This window comes from Pogoniulus pusillus, chromosome Z, assembly GCF_015220805.1.
Source record: "Pogoniulus pusillus isolate bPogPus1 chromosome Z, bPogPus1.pri, whole genome shotgun sequence".
In the NCBI taxonomy this organism is placed as follows: domain Eukaryota; kingdom Metazoa; phylum Chordata; class Aves; order Piciformes; family Lybiidae; genus Pogoniulus; species Pogoniulus pusillus.
This window is the reverse complement of record NC_087309.1, coordinates 41,708,838-41,724,896: the sequence shown is the minus strand read 5'-3', so window position 1 is coordinate 41,724,896 and position 16,059 is coordinate 41,708,838. Positions and strand designations below refer to the sequence as shown.

General features: G+C 54.2%; 1 protein-coding gene across 2 annotated transcripts; it reads right to left on the bottom strand.

Moving 5' to 3' along the window:
• Window positions 1-3,592: 3,592 nt before the first annotated feature.
• On the bottom strand, window positions 3,593-9,438 carry SLC25A51 (solute carrier family 25 member 51). Of its 2 annotated transcripts, XM_064140400.1 has the most exons (4): window positions 9,297-9,438; window positions 8,796-8,963; window positions 8,364-8,411; window positions 3,593-6,170 (listed from the first exon to the last, which is right to left on the bottom strand). In XM_064140400.1, exon 4 carries the CDS (start codon window positions 6,153-6,155, stop codon window positions 5,268-5,270), a length of 888 nt encoding a protein of 295 aa, XP_063996470.1. In that variant the 5' UTR covers window positions 6,156-6,170; window positions 8,364-8,411; window positions 8,796-8,963; window positions 9,297-9,438; the 3' UTR covers window positions 3,593-5,267. The 2 variants fall into 2 exon arrangements, with proteins under 2 accessions (XP_063996470.1, XP_063996471.1); XM_064140401.1 differs by lacking the exon at window positions 8,364-8,411.
• Between the last annotated feature and the right edge of the window lie 6,621 nt (window positions 9,439-16,059).

The window sequence follows — 16,059 nt, the reverse complement described above, 5'->3', positions numbered from 1 at the left end:
TGAGATGTCTATAGGAATGTCAACAGACAGTAGTGTCCAGAGGAGCCAACTGCCTGTGTGAAGCCAGTAAGGAGATAGCCCAGTGCCTGTGGTGGCAGCAAATGCATTTCCCAGTACTCTGCTGCAAGGTTGGTCATTCAGTCACTGCAGCACCATTAGGCACTGGTGGGGAGGAGCAGAGGAGCTGTTCATGGGACAAGGCAGCAGGTTCAGCTGTGTGTGCCTGCTGTGTGAAGCTGTTGTGTTGTTGCGTGCGCAGCTCGGGCCAGGGTGCTCGTCCAACGTGGGTAGTTCAGGGAAAAACGTTGCCTCCAGAGCTCTTGGGGATAGAAGAAAAGCACAGAGACAGACACAAAAATGCTTGTTTGCACTCTTGGAGCCTGGGCAGGGACGTTGAGTTACCTGTTACCAGAACTGGAATGTAAGCATCAGGTTTTGCTGGTGTTTGGGGTGGGGGGGAATGTTTGATGTGGGGGTTTGGTTTTGGGTTAGTTTTTTTTGTTGTTAGGGTTTGTTTGTTTTTTTTTTGGGGGGGGGGGGGGGTTGGTTGGTTGTGGGCAGTGTTTTGTTTTTAATTTGGGTCACCCTGATTTGGACAAGGTCCTGGTACCCTAAAACATGGGTCTGTTGCTCTCAAGTGTGAGCTCTTAGAAGAAATGTACACTTGCCAAATGAAAGCTTTTAAAAAACCTAGTTTACAAGATGCTGAAATGTTGGAGTAAAGGAAAAAAGTCAACAGCCCATAATATTTTTGTCCTGCAGGAAGAACAAACTTCTGATTTCCTGATCTTAGTCAAAGGTGCATTTTCTTAAGCACTAAGTATCTGGAGTATAAGGTTTTTAATACAAGAACAAATTGTGCATGTAGAATATTTTGAAATACCTGAGATTTCATAGGAAAAGAAACTGTAGCCTTTTAGTCAAGTATCAGAACTGCCCTGAAAGCATTGTGCTTACAGCTGTACAGTAACTGACTGTTTGTGGACAGTTTCTCTTGCTTGCATAATAAATTAAACATTCAATAATTCAGTGAATCAAAACTCTGCTGTCAAGTGTTTGTCTCACACTGGGCGATGCTTGCTGGCTCTCTTGCCTGCTCTCTGCAGCCACGAGGCAGAAACACTGCTGAAAGCAGAGCCTCGGCAGGAGCATCCCTGTCCCTCTGTGGGACTCTGCTGCTGCCTGTGAGAAGAAACGGCGAGGTCAGGACACCAGAACACCGGGCCTGCTGTGATTAATTACAAACACAGTGTAATTAACCATTCCATTGCCTGAGATGGCACCTGCAGGGCAGAGAGCCCCTTTTGTTCAAACACTTGAAGGCAGCACTGCTGTTCCTATGGCGTTTTGCTGAAGAAGCCTTGCAGTAGTGAGCAGGGCACAGCCTGAGATGGGAAACTGCTGCCTGCTCTGGTACAAGAGGGCAACTGGGGTAGTGCCTGTGCCAGTAGTGACATCCTGCCCTGTTGCACTTCGCTTTGAATCACAGAATGGTAGGGGTTGGAAAGGACCTCCAGAGATGATCAGCCCCCCAGTGGCCAGAGCAGGGTCACCCAGGGCAAGCTGTACAGGACCACATCCAGGCTGGCTTTCAAAGCCTCCAGAGAAGGAGACTGCACAGCCTTTCTGTGCAGCCTGCTTCAGGGCTCTAGCACCCTTGCGGTGAAGTTTCTTCTGATTATTGAGAAGGAACCCCCTGTGTCACGGCTTATATCCACTGTTCCTTGTCCTATTACCAGGTGCTACTGAGAAAAGCCTGAGAGCAGACCAGTGAAGCAGCGAGGAAACAGGTTCACGCAGCTGGCCTGGCTGTGCCGTGCAGATGCAGCGTCACAGACACAGCTGCATGAGCTTTGAAAATCGGACAGGTAGTCAAAACGTGACTCTGAGTCTCTTAGCCACCCAACAGCTCTGTTTGACACAGCCCAGGCAGTGGAACACAGTCTGCACCCTGCCTAAAACACTCCTCTGTGCCCAGAGAACCTGTCTTGACTCTGCAAAAAGGCTGTTTGGGCTTGTCAGCACCTGCGGCCATCTCCTGCCACCTCATGACACCTTACCTAAAGAGGGGAGAAATCTGCCTCTGCTTGTGACAGCTGTGGGGCTTCAGGTGAGAACCAAACTACAAGCAATCTGCAGACTATTGCCAAAGGCCTGCAGGGACAGGATGAAGGACAATGGTTTGAAATGAGAGCAGAGCAGATTGAGATTGGATGTGAGGAACAAGTTCTGCATTGTGAGGGATCTGGAACACTGTGACAGGTCACCCAGGGAGGTGGCTGAGGCCCCATCCCTGGAGGCTTGACAGGGCTCTGAGCAGCCTGCTCTAGTGGAGGACGTCCCTGCTGACTGCAGGGGGCTTCGAGTGGATGACTTTCAGAGGTCCCTTCCAATCCAACCCATTCTGTGATTCTATGACTCTTTCTCAGCTCTTGCCTTTCCAGACACGTTGTCAGTTCAGAGCTGCTTAGAGGCGCTGCCTTCATGCTAGCTCACTTCCCTTGGGTGCTCTTTCCTCACTGCACACTGCTAAGAGCTCAATTACCTACCCAGTTTAAAACGCAAACACGAGGTCTTCGTAATGGAAGTACTGCCTCAGAAACTCAGCGTGGCGATTGTGGCATTGTTCCCCCCCTCCCTTCCCAAAGCAGTTACTGCCTGAAAGCTGCTTCTGTGACTCTCTCTGAGCAGCGTTCCTGTCGTCTCCGTGCTGGAATTCCCTCGCCCTTCTGCAGCTGGAAATGCACGCTCTAGTGCCCCCCAACAGCAACTGCAAGAGGCAGCAGCAGTCGTTAGAATCCTGACCCACACCAGTCTAAATCTCAGCTGCAGGTGTTTAATACAGGCAGCAGCTAAGGCTTGGCCCTTCTGGCTGCCCGGGCCACGACCTAGTTTAGCCCAGGCGGGCTGAGATCAGCAAACCAGGGCCTCCTGAGCTGCCCCCGGAACAGGACACACCCTCAGGGAGATAAGGCAGGCCGAGGCCATTTCCCTGCATGTGCATGCACTTTGTCCTCCCAGTGCCCTGCAGTAACCCAGCCCTGCGTGCAAAGCACACACCCAGGGTGAACTGATGCCTGAGTGGCCAGAGTGAACCCAAGGTGAACTGGTGCTCTGCTCCCCCTGATCCTTACTCAGCATCACTTCTGTTCCCACACTGCCGCCGCAGTAAGCATAGAGGTGGCCTGGTCAGAGTCACTTTGTAAGACAAAAGTGTCTTGAAACTGGCCTCAGTTTTCATGAGTTTTCCTATGCTCTCTGCCCCCGCAGCAACACATCCCCCTCAGTAAACCACACAGCTTGTGTGCCAAGGTTCACTGGTGCCTCTCTCCCCAGTTACAAGAATCACCCCCCACGCAGCACAGCTGTTGGTGGTGGCAAGACAAAGCTGACCCTGCTGCACACCTCTGCCACGACAGACCTGCAGCACAGCCCCAGCGGGGACAGTAGCACTCCAGGGCTGCTTGCTCCCTGTCTGCTACAGCAAAGCAAATCACCAGAGTGGAAGATTCAGCTTCAGCTGTGACCCTCCTCACACCAGGTTTCCCAGCACACAGTATGGTCCATAACCACCTTCCATGGAGAGACAGGATGCAATTTCTGGTTTTATTCCATCACGGAGTGATTACAAAAAACAGTTCACTGGTAAAAATCAGATCCTGCCAGTAACAAACACCAAGCAAACGTTTTATTTCAATGCAGATCACCACAACAATCAAGATACAAGAAAGCTCACTTGTGCCTGGCTGGCTTTGACTGGAAGCTAGGGACTGTGCTTGCAACACAATGATCAGAATCGATGTCTGAGGAGAGGTTAGCAAATGAAACACTCAAATTTTAAGAGCAGTAACAGCCACTCCAGAACCTAGGAAAAGAGCCAACTCAGACCAGTTGCTGGAAGCTTTCCTGACCCACATCATACAAAAGATCTTGTTTTCATAACATAAAGCCCCAAGAGAATCAGCTGCTGCTTTTTTTAAGACCCTCACTGGGTTTACAGTCATGCTTTCTCTTCTGCTCCCCTCTCTAAGCCTGAAGTCCTGTATTTCTCAGCTCCCAGGTCTGTAAGACAGCTATTTCTGCATAGCTTTTTCAATACCTACAGAAGTCCTTAAACACATCTTCGAAGGCTGCATCTGTCCTGCCCAGCTGTCTCTGAGGTCACCTTTGGCTGCCGTCTCTGCTACCCTCACAGACCTTCACTGAAGTGGGCAACACCCAGAAATTCCCTGATCAGTGCTACTGTGCAGCCTGTCTGATGAGACTGTGGAGCACACATCAAGCAGGGAGAAAGACAAGTTCCAGGTAAAAATATCTTGTTGTGATCCATGATTCCACAGCCAAATGAAACAAAAGTGTTTGCAAAACACAAGATCCCTCAGCACAGAAGAGCTGTGATTGTGAGCCACCTTTGCAGAAGCAGAGCTATTTAAGGGCCATTTTCTTCTTGACCCCAAAGCTGAGAGCCACAGAAAAAGCAGCAATGCAAAACCAAACAAATAAAAAAAGTCTAAAGAAAAAAGCAGAACATACTCCATGTTCACAAGCAGAATGGTTTTTAACACGGAAGGACACTTTAAAGCTTTAGTAAAATCACTGTTTCATTCCTTCAGCTCTTCCCTTTCCACATGAAGGCACACAGTGCACACACGGAGAACCCAGGTGAGCGGCAGCCAGCTCACACTGCAGCTCTTGAGCACTCAGTGACCACCCTCACAGTGCTGAATGAAACAGTCACAGCCAGCCGCAGAGCAGCTGCCAGAAGACTCTGTGTAGGCTTAGCTTAAGCTTGAAGTTCTAAACTTCAGTCATCCCCATATGGATACGTCCTTTTGGCTTTAAATAGTAAGGAGTACCTACGACCTTAAAACATTGGAAAATGAAGTTCTTAAATTAGCATTCTGAAGTCTGTGAGGCAAGGGAATTGATTTTCATCATCCCCTCGATTTTCACGTTCTACAACGTGAGCAAGGGAGCACATTCCATCATGGAGCACTGAGAGGCTTTGGGAGTGATACAGAATTGGCTGCTGGATCAAGAGAAGTTTATTTGCCTAGTAGCTCCGTGATGGGTAAACTCACCTGCCAGCAAATAAATACCTATAAATGTTGATCTGAATTGCACCAAGGTCTGGGTGCATCACCTGTCACCCCATAAACACCAAAGGCCAGTGGCCCGTGGCAGCGGGCAGGCACTGCTCCCTGGATGCAGTGACACTGCACGTGCCAATCCCCAATGAGCAGCAGAGCTGCAGGCAGGCAGGCAGCTCACAGCAGCTTCAGCAGGAACTCATAGGTGGCATTGATTATGCCCCAGGACAGCACGGAGCGGTGGTAGTTCAGGTGGGCTCCTCTGAAGAGGTGGATCAGCTTCCGGTCACGCTCCAGCCAGATCTTGAGGAAAACCTTGGGGAAGGACTGGAACTCACCCCCAATCTGAGCCTGCATGCGGGTCTTGACGACATTCACTGGGAAGAACAGGAACCCCAGCATGGCACCCAGGAGCCCTCCGCAGATGAAGTCATTGACCAAGTGAGCGCTGTAGGAGGTGGCCTCTGGCAGACATTGCTTGATGGGTCCCCGCAGGCCGAAGAAGAGCACATTGCTGGGCCCGTTCCGGAGCAGAATGGGCACCAATCCCCGGTAGTACTCCCGCATCCCATAGGCCTTCAGCACCTTGAAAGCCTGGTAAGTGTTTGTGAACTTGTCATGGTGCTTGTAGTCCTGGAGCAAAGTCTGCACCCGCTCGAACGGCGTCAGCAGAGCTTCCGTGGTCCCGGCCAGCACTGCCGCCATGCTGCGTGTCAGCAGCTCAGGGCAGCTAGTGTGGCTGAGGAGCAGGCAGGAAAAATCCTCGTACAGGCCAAACATGAGAGCCAACGTGGTGGTCTTCTGCATCAGGGGGGGCAGGATGCCGCGGTAGAGGTTTCGGATCCCATCCTTCTGCAGCTGCTGCACTGCGTCCTTTGTCCTCAGGCCGTAGAGCTGCTGCCGGAAGAGCACCTTCTGGATGGGGAAGGTGACAGCGATGTTGGTGAAGGCTGCACAGTAACCGCAGAGGTAATGCTTCCCAGAGGCAGCAGCTGTGTCGCTGCTGAGGGGCTCCTTGCAGTCCCCTTCTGCATCCATCATACTGGATTTCTTTCTGCGGTGCATTTCAGTTCCACTTCCCTACAGCAAAAGGGAAAACAGTGACCGTGAGCAGCGCTGGAGGTGACCTACAGCTCTTCTCAGGCTGCTAGGTCATTCTGGCAGCACCTGGCATTCCATCTAAGAACTGTTTTGGCTGGAGAAGACCTCCAAAATCAGAGACCAGCACAAAAAAGCCCACGCAATTTGAGGGAGACAAGTGACAAATGCCGTATCAGGTGGATGTGGTCTGTTATCTACTCAAGCCTCAGAGACATGAAGTGGCATTTTGTCCTTTCTGTGTACTTCCCAATTTTGACAGAAATAAATTGTGAAAGAAATTGAGGTGTGAAGTTCTCGAGTGTCACATGACAGCTGACATGAGGAAGCCCATGTTTTTACTTCCCTACAGCACAGGCTTTGCTCTCACACAGACGAAACTTCACTACCACGGAGGAGTGGGGACAGCAGAAAGGCTACAAACACTCAAATGAAATACATGCACCAGCATTGCAAATCCTGGGTAGTGGCATCCTGGGCTGTGTCAAAAGCAGCATGGTCAGTAGAGAGGGTGTCCAACTCCTCTGCTCTGGTGAGATCTCACCTGCAGTGCTGTGTCCAGCTGTGGAGCCCTCAACACAAGAAGGAAGTGGACCTGATGGAGGCCACAAGAATGATCAAGGGGCTAGAGAATCTCTACTATGGGGACAGGCTGAGGGAGCTGCGGTTCTTCAGTCCCCAGAAGAAGGCTCCAGAAGGCCTAACATCAACCTTCCAGTATCTGAAGCAGCTACAACACTGCAGAGGGACCAACTGCAAAGGCCTGCAGTGACTGGATGAGGGGCAATGGGTTGAAATGAGAGAAGATTCAGGTTGGGTATTAGGAGGAAGTTCTTTACCATGAGGAACACTGCAACAGGCCACCCACGGAGGTGGCTGAAGCCCCATTCTTGGAGATACTGGGCTCTGGACAACCTGATCTAGTTGCAAGATGTCCCTGCTGACTGCAGGGCTATTGGACTGGCTGATCTTTGGACCACTGCGTGACTCTATGGCATGTAATCAGAGAGGGTCCTACCAAACAAAGCACAGGAGTACTAAGATGGTCACTGCCAAGCAGCACTTGTTCACCAGCTGAAATGGGACTGCTTATCCAGCACTAATCAAAAGCCAGGTCTACAGCTACACCAAATCCTAATGGTCAGCACAGGCTGGGCTAGGTCAGAAACAGCCACATGAGACTGGTGGAGGTTTGTGAACTTCAATACTCCCCACCAGCAACATGAGACGTCCATGATTTCAAAATGGTGTCTGGGGCAAATACTCCTGCCTGGCAGGAAAACTTGGTGCAGCCACTCTCAGCTTGCTGTGTAAGCAACACATGGCAGAGGCCACAGAGAGACCAGCTGGACTGCTCCAGGTCACCTGATGATGGCTGTGGCCAAGCCCAACACTCACCTTGAAAACAAAACACAGATCTCCTTCTCTGGAGACTTTCAAAACCTGCCTGGATGTGTTCCTGTGCGAACTACCCTAGGCGCTCCTGCCTTGGCTGGATGTCCCTTCCAACCCCTAAAATTCGATGAGTCTGTGATTTATCTGGACTGGCTTTGACTCTGGGTTAAGGTCTAGTAAGCAAAAATGCCATCTGAAAAATTGTTTCTGTCAATATCACAGAGGCACCAGGTTAGCCACTGTTCAGATCACTGTAGTTTTACCTGCTCAGACTACAAAGGCCACATCTCAGATCTAAGGTCTGAGACAGGTGTTGTGCTCATTCAACTAACACCACGTCATGAGTCTCACCAGAGACAACATCATGAAGTGGGTGATTCACAAGGCCTCTGACAATCGAAGTGAGAGCTCTCACTTTCAGACAGGCTTTGTGAGGCCTGTGCCACCCACGGGTATCAGAGCACAGTGGCCTCTGTGTTAGAATTTAACATAAAAGAGACCAGGTTCTTTTAACAGAATTTAACATAAAAGAGCACAAGTTTTGGATTCATGGCACTGCCTGCACACTGCACCTTCAAGGATGCTGCAACACCCTGTATGGACACAGCAGCTCCCCTCTCTCCAGGAGCTGATTTCAGCATGGTCTGAGCCTGGAGCACAGGTGATCCTTTCTGACATCAATTTCCTTGACTCAAGGTCTGTATCTCATGAGCTGTCCACTGTCACCATCCTGTGGTATGCATCTCTCGTTCTTCTTGATAAGAATCTCAAGCCATTTACCTGCTAAATGACCATAGCCTTCAGCATGCTGCCACATGACCGCTGGGTCTGTAAAACAAGGGACGTAATGAAATGAAGGAGTGCAAGGAACAGCACTGCACTGCGAGCAATGGCCGTGTCTGCTGCCGTCCTTTCTGCGGTGGAGCCAACGTACTGCCCAGCAGGTCCCGCGGGCCTCACCGCTGTCCAAGATCACTCTGGGAATTGATCAGTCAGAGCGACGCTCACACTCCTGCACCGTGAACCGAGACGTTCCCGCCCCACAGCCGGCCTCGACGCGGGAGGCCTATGTCAGCACGGAAGGACTCCCGGCTCCCTGGTTTCTCCAGACGACCGCACACCGCTGTGGCGCTCACACCGCCCCCAGCCCAAGGCCCACCGGCCCGTGGTCACCATCAGGCCACGGGGACCACCGAGCCCTCCCCGACTCACCGCATTCTCGGAGCGGGGCTTCCCGCGGTGCAGCCACTCGGACAAGCTCGCTCGGAGAAACCCGCTGATCTCAGGGCTCCTCACGGAGCTGGCAAGGCTGCGGAGTGCCGGCTTGCTGAGGACGCTGGGGAGAGATCGCAGCGTCGCCGCGGCGCGGCACCGGCAGATCTAAAAGCGAAAAGCCGAGCACTGGTCAGGGACGCGGCACAGAGAGGCCGCGGCTAGCAACGCGGGGCCCGCCAGGGCCGGGCCTAAAACGCTGTCCCGCTCCCCGCCGCCACTCGGCCCAGGCGGGTGCCCGCGGGCCGTGATCACGTTCAAGGTCAGGCCGGCAGCGCGGCAGAGCACAGTGCGGCGGCTGCGACCCGTTCCCAGCGGAACCGCGCTCGCCGGCCCGCCCGCCACGCCCGCCCCGCCGCGCCTGCGCGGCCGCAGTGCCAAGCGGGACAGGCCAGGCCCAGACGAGAATGGCCTGGCTGCAGGCCGGTCCCCGGTAGGCACCTGCGGCCGTTGCCATGGCGGCGGGAGAGTGCCAGAATCTCCGCGGCGGGCCGGCCCCGCGGCCCCTGCCTGAAGTGCGCTCCTGAGTGACGCAGCCGCGCCGCCGGACGCGGGGCGCAGGGCGCTGCCGGCGGGCGCAGGGACCCCGCAGCACCCCCCCTTCTCACGTGATCCGGCCGGGGCGGTGGCGGCCCCGCCCCCTCCCCGCCTTGCGGCCAGTCCCGCAGCGGCGGCCCCGCCCCCTCCCCGCCTGCAGCCAGTCCCGCAGCGGCGGCCCCGCCCCCTCCCCGCCTGCAGCCAGTCCCGCAGCGGCGGCCCCGCCCCCTCCCCGCCTGCAGCCAGCCCGGCAGCGGCGGCCCCGCCCCCTCCCCGCCTGCAGCCAGTCCCGCGGCGACCCCGCCCCCTCCCCGCCTTGCGGCCAGCCCGGCAGCGGCGGCCCCGCCCCCCCCCCGCCTGCAGCCAGTCCCGCAGCGGCGGCCCCGCCCCCTCCCCGCCTGCAGCCAGTCCCGCAGCGGCGCGGGCAGGAGCCGGCTCAGAGCTCCGCGCCCCGCGTCCCTCTCTCCGGCTCTGGCGGGGCTGGGGCCAGCAGCGCTGGGTGCTTCCCCTCAGGTGCGACCGGGCTGCACTCTGCCCACAGCTCCAGCCGGGGCGGCGGGTGCGCCTTCACTGCGGGAATCCCGGGGCAGCTGTCGGGACTGTTACGGGCGGTGGGAAGCCTCCAGACTCTTGTCTCCTTCCTCCTCCTGCGGTTCGTGTCGGTCTCTCGACTTCATGTACAGAGACGCGAGCAGCTGCCTTAGGACGGTACTCCGGCAGCCGCTGCCTATTCTTTGGTCTCCGGCTGCCAGCAATGGGGCGGCCACGGGACTCCCGGGGCTCGGGCGCCGAGTCCCCGAGTCCCCGGCAGCTGCGAGGCTGCTGTGAAGTGGCCGGCGAGGTCTCGCGTCCCTGGAGCCGGGCGGCATCCCTTGTTCTCGGCTGGGCCTAATGTCAGGACGGCCTCTCTCCGGGAAGGGGCTATAAGGTACAGAGGCCAGCCGATCTGCGGTGCAGCTGCTCTCTTGTCACGGGGTTTGACTCAAGGGGCAGCGAAAGCGACAGCCACCAGCATCCTGGTCTGGATCCGTAGCGGTGTGGCCAGCAGGACCGAGGCAGCGATCGTGCCCCTGTAACCAGCACCACTGCGGCCACACCTTGAGTGCTGCGCTCAGTTTTGGCACTCTCAAAAGCACACTGAGGAGCTGGAGCATGTCCAGAGAAAGACAAAGAAGATGGTGAAAGGTCTAGAGAACAGGGCTGGTGAGGACCACCTGAGGGACCTGCGGGTGTTTGGTGTCGAGCAGAGGAAGCTGAGAGGTTGGTCTCTTCTCCTCAGTATCAGGTGATAGAAGGAGATGAAATGGCCTGAAATTATGCCAGGGCAGGTTTTGGTTATCCTGCCATTTTTTTGCTGCAAGAGTGGTTCCAGGCACTGGAACAGGCTGGATTGCTGCCACAATGTGAGTGGTAAGGATCATTACAATTTAATCTGTGATGATAGGACTGCAGAAGGGAAAGGAACAGCAAGGAAAAAATGCTGAGCTGTTGGCCTGCTTGAGTGGCTGTGAGACCAAGTCTTTCAAGTTTATCCAGTGTCAGAGTAAACCAGTGGAGCGCTATGGGAGAATGACTCTTGGTTCAGCAATATGGTTAGATGGTCAAATCCACTTTATTTCCGTGATGCAGTGACTTATATGCATTCTAGCAAGAGGCGTGCTCCACCAAGATTGGTTACAGCCAGAGGGTACAGGGTTACTTGTAAGGCATAGATAGGTCAGCATACCATAACAATCTGAGGGTCAGCCTCTGGGGCTGGCTAAACTCTGTCCACCTGCAGCTGCACTCCATCCCCTGCAGCTGCATGTGGGGGGAAGCTCCCTGTGTCTGATATCTAGCTCCCAGGATGGACTCAAGGACATTCTCAGCACAGTTGCTCATGTTTATCATTTCTGTGTCCTCTGCTAAGAAGAATTCTCCAACAATCCAGAAAGACCTTAGACTGACCTTCCAGCGCTTCAAGGGGGCTACAGGAAAGATGGGGAGAGACTCCTCATCAGGGAGTGTTGTGTTAGAATAAGGCCTAACTTTTAATTGAAAGAGGGAAGATTAGGACTAGATGTAAGGAATAAATTATTTGCTGTGGTGAGGTTCTGACACAGGTTGTCCAGAGAAGCTGTGGATGTCCCCTTCCTGTAAGTGTTTGAGGCCAAGCTGGATGAGTCTTTGATCAACCTGGTCTAGTGGAATAAGATGACCTTTAGGGCCCCTTCCAATCTAAACCTTGAAGTTCTGTTCATAGCTCTCCCACTTCTTTTGGTGTGTGTTTCCATGACACTGCCATGCCCCAAGATGGGGTTGTTGTGCCAGGGAAGAGACTCGGAGCTGCCTTGCAGACCATGGTCTTGAGGGACATGGCACTGCTGCAGCAGGACCTGCCTGGAGCAGTGCTGTGGGAGTGGGCAGCAAATCTGCTTCTTCTAGTAAAATTAGACTGGGCAATCCTCTGCTGGGTATACAGAGGCAGGTCAAACTGAATCTGGATAGCTTCAAGGACCTTGGGAGTCCTGGTGAACAATTATCCACAAGCCAGCAATGTGCCCTTGTGGCCAAGAAGGCCAGTGGTGTCCTGAGATGCATTCAGAAGAGTGTGGCCAACAGGTCAAGGGAGGTTCTCCTCCTCATCTACTCTGCCATGGTGAAAGCATATCTGCAATACTGTGTCCAGTTCTAGGCTCCTCAGTTCAAGAGGGAGAAGGAACTACTGAAGAGAGTCCAAGAGAGGCTACAAGGATGACAAAAGGACTGGGACATCTGTGTGAGGAGGAAAGGCTGAGAACCCTCAGGCTGGTTAGTCCCAGAGGCGATTTTCTTGGTGTTTACAGGTATATGATGGATGGGTATCAAGAAGGGGCCAGGCTCTTTTCATTGCTGTCCCATGGTAGGACAAGGGACAAAGGATACAAAGTGGAAGCCAGGAGGTTCCACCTCAACATGAGGAGGAAATTATTTGGTGTAAGGGTGCTGGAGCCTTGGAGGAGACTGCCCAGAGAGGTTGTGGAGCCTCCTTCTCTGGAGTCTTTCAAGACCCATCTGCACATGTTCCTGTTTGACCTGCCCTGTGTGACCCTGCTCTGGCAGAGGAGCTGGACTCGGTGATGATTTCTGGAGGTCCCTTCCAAACCCCTCAGGTTCTGCCATCAGGAGAGGCATTATGCCACCACCCAGCATTTCTCAGGGCAGGAAATGGGGAACGACACTGGGCAGGTGGTGGTACAAGCCTGAGCAGGAAGATTTGGTCTGTCTTCCTGAGAGCAGCAGCCTGATGCCAGGGTGGAACTAGGTGTCTGGGATCCCTCATGAGCCATGCTCACTTTGCTTGAGGTGCGTTGCCAGGAGACATGAAGGCTTTCAAGTCCCTATTTTACTTGGAGCCACCTGCTGGTGTCCTCAGCCTCTGGAGAAGTTTTCATACCTTTCCTGATTAATGAGCCGTGTGTCCCAGACAGGACCATCAGGGTAGGCTGGGGACTTGCAGCCCACTGCCCCAGCAGTTCCCATCACTGTGCTCACCATGCACAGCTGCCTGCTCCTCTTGCCTTTCTCAGTGTGGGGAGCTCCTTGAGGCCATGGCTGCCAGCTTGCCCTGCTGCAGCTTGGCCATCTGTGTGGGGCTGAAGGGAAGCATGGTGCCTGCTGGGTCAGGCAGGGAGATCTGCTGTAGGTCAGTGTCTGCTGGGGACTGGCAGAGTGTGGTGGTATGGAGCCACAGCAGGGGATGTGGCAATGCCACAGGCAGATGTGCTTGCTCAAGTGCAGTCTGAGTCCAGGGGTTAAACAGCAAAGCCCTGAAAGCACAGAGGCCTCAGAACGGCTAATTTGGGCATTGTTGACCAATGAGCAGGACTATCAGAAGAGAATCACAGAATCATTAAGGTTGTAAAAGACCTCTAAGGTCAAAGCCCAACTGTCAACCCAACGCTATCACACCCATTCATCAGAGCTGAGTTCAGGGGAACTGGTCCTGATGGCTACACCATTGCATCCAGGCCAAGTTGCTGGTGGTCTTCTTGGCCACCTAGGTACTGCTGGCTCATCTTCAGTTGCTGTCGCCCAGCACCCCCAGATTCTTTTCTGCCAGACAGTTTCCAGCCTCTCTGTCCCAAGCCTGGAGCCTTCAGGGGGGTTTTGTGACCCAAGGGCAGGACCCAGAACTTGGCTTTGTTGAGCATCATACAGCTGACCTCAGCCAGCCTGGCCAGATGTCTTTGCAGAGCTTCAACACTCCTGCACAATTTGGTGTCCTCTGCATACTTACTGAGGGAGCACTCAGTCCTCTCACCCAGATCATTAATAAAGACTGAACCCCAAAGATGAGCCCTGGGGGACGCCACTTTTGGCTTAACTCCCTTCACAACTCTCTGGGCTCAGCCACCTAGATTTATTTTTTTTTACCCCATGAAGAATAATCACACAGTCTCAGAAGTTTTCTGTTTGGAAGAGACCTTCAAAATCATAAAGTCCAACCATGAACCCAGCACTGCCAGGTTACCGCTGAGCCATGTCCCTCAGCACCACATCTACTCATCTTTTGAATGCCTTCAGGGATGGGCACTCCACCACTGCCATGGGCAGCCTGGGCCAGCCTGAACAACCCTTCTTTTAGGGAAGAAATTGTTCCTCGTGTTACACTTAAACTTGCCCTGCTGCGGGGAGGGAGGCTCAGGTGTGAGATGCTGGAAAGAGCACATTGCAGGACAGATGCTGAAGCTGCCTTGGCCAGACCATGGCCCTGGGCTAGCTCTGTCCCCAGGGAAGTTCAGTGGGGATTTGCCTGTCCTTGCTGGCATGAAGCCCCTGCCCAGTTGCCCCTCACCTTGCCTTCTGTGTGCCAGGAGCTGCCCATCCTTCACATGCTGATGGAGGCCAGCAGCTTGCTGGTGGAGTTGTGTCCTACCTGTGCTCCCCTGACCTGTGCCACTGTAGCCTGGTCCACAGCCTGGACAGGACTACAGTGGCAGTTGTGCCTGGGCTGCATGCGGCACTGACACCCTGCCTGGCTCAGCTGGCCTGGTGTGGGCCAGTCCTGGTTCAACATCTTCATCAATGATGTTGATGAGGGGGCAGACAAACAGACAGTCTGCTCAGCAAGTTTGCTGATGACACCAGACTGGGAGGCTTGGCTGACACAGCTGAAGGCTGTGCAGCCATCCAGAGATATCTGGGCAGACTGGAGAGCTGGGCACAGAGAAACCAGATGAAGTTCAACAAGGTCAAGTGCAGAGTCCTGTATCTGGGGACGAACTCCAACGGTACAGGCTGGGAGGGGATCTGCTAGAAAGCAGCCCTGTGGAGAGGGACCTGAGAATCCTGGTGGATGACAAGTTAACCATGGGCACAGCAATGTGCCCTTGCAGCCAAGAAGGTCAATGGGATCCTTAGGTGTATTAGGAAGAGTCTGGCCAGCAGATCATGGGAGGTTCTCCTCCCGCTCTACTCTGCCCTGGTGAGACCTCATCTTGAATACTGTGTTCAGTTTGGGACTCCCCAGTTAATGAGGGACAGGGATCTGCTGGAGAGGGTCCAGCTACAAGGATGATTAGGGGACTGGAGGGCATGGCTCATGAAGAGAGGCTGAGGGACCTGGGGCTGTTTAGTCTGGAGAAGACTTACAGGGCATTTGATAAATGTTGGTAAGTATCTGAGGGCTGGCCAGGGGGAGGGGGACAGGCTCTGCTCACTTGCTCCCTGTGATAGAACAAGGAGCAGTGGGTGTAAGTTACAGCAAAAGAGGTTCTGCCTCAAGACAAGGAGGAACTTCTTTACTGTGCGGGTCACAGAGCACTGGAACAGGCTCCCCAGAGAGGTTGTGGAGCCTCCTTCCCTGGAGACTTTCAAGGCCTGTCTGGATGTGTTAGATTGTGTGGTCCTGCTCTGGCAGGGGGGTTAGACTGGATGATCTCCTTAGGTCCCTTCCAACCCCTAACACCCTGTGATCCTGTGCAGCCACGCTGCTCGAGAGACCTTCAAGCAGCACTACCTGGCCTCCAAAACCCATACCAAACGCACACAGCACCTGCAGCCCTCCAGCTGCCTGTCCAGCTCTGTGTTTGCTCATGGGGCGAGTTCAGGGGCCTGCTGTCTGCCCTGGCAGCACCCTCACTCTGCTGAGACAGGGGAGTAAGGCCTGGCAAAGCCAGTGGCTTCCAGGTCCAGCACGGGGAGGGGCAGAGTCCTGATCATGGGCACAGGCAGCTTGCTGTGCCAGGACACACTGGGACTGTCTGACTGACCAGGATCAGCATGGAGAAGGGGACCTGTGAGCAGACACCAAGTGGAATGTGAGGCAGAAACACGTCCCTGTAGCAGAGGCTAAGAGTGTCCTGGATGGTGTTAACAATTTCCAACACGTGGAGCAGATGATCCTTTCCTTCTGCTCAGCACTGGGGAGGCCACAGTTGGAATGGTGGGTCCTGTTGTGGGCTTCCTAGTACGAGCCATGGACACAGGAGAAAGCCTGGTGAAGGGTGATGGAGATGCTGCAAGCCCTGGAGCACCACTGCCATTGAGACAGGCTGGGAGACCCAGCACTGCTCAGCCTGCAGCACAGCAGACTCAGAGAGACTTCATCCATGTTACAAATACCTAAAGGTGTCCAGAGGAGTTGACTGTGCACAAGGCACCAAAGGCTGTGGACACACACTGGAGCATGGGGATGGCCTTCTCA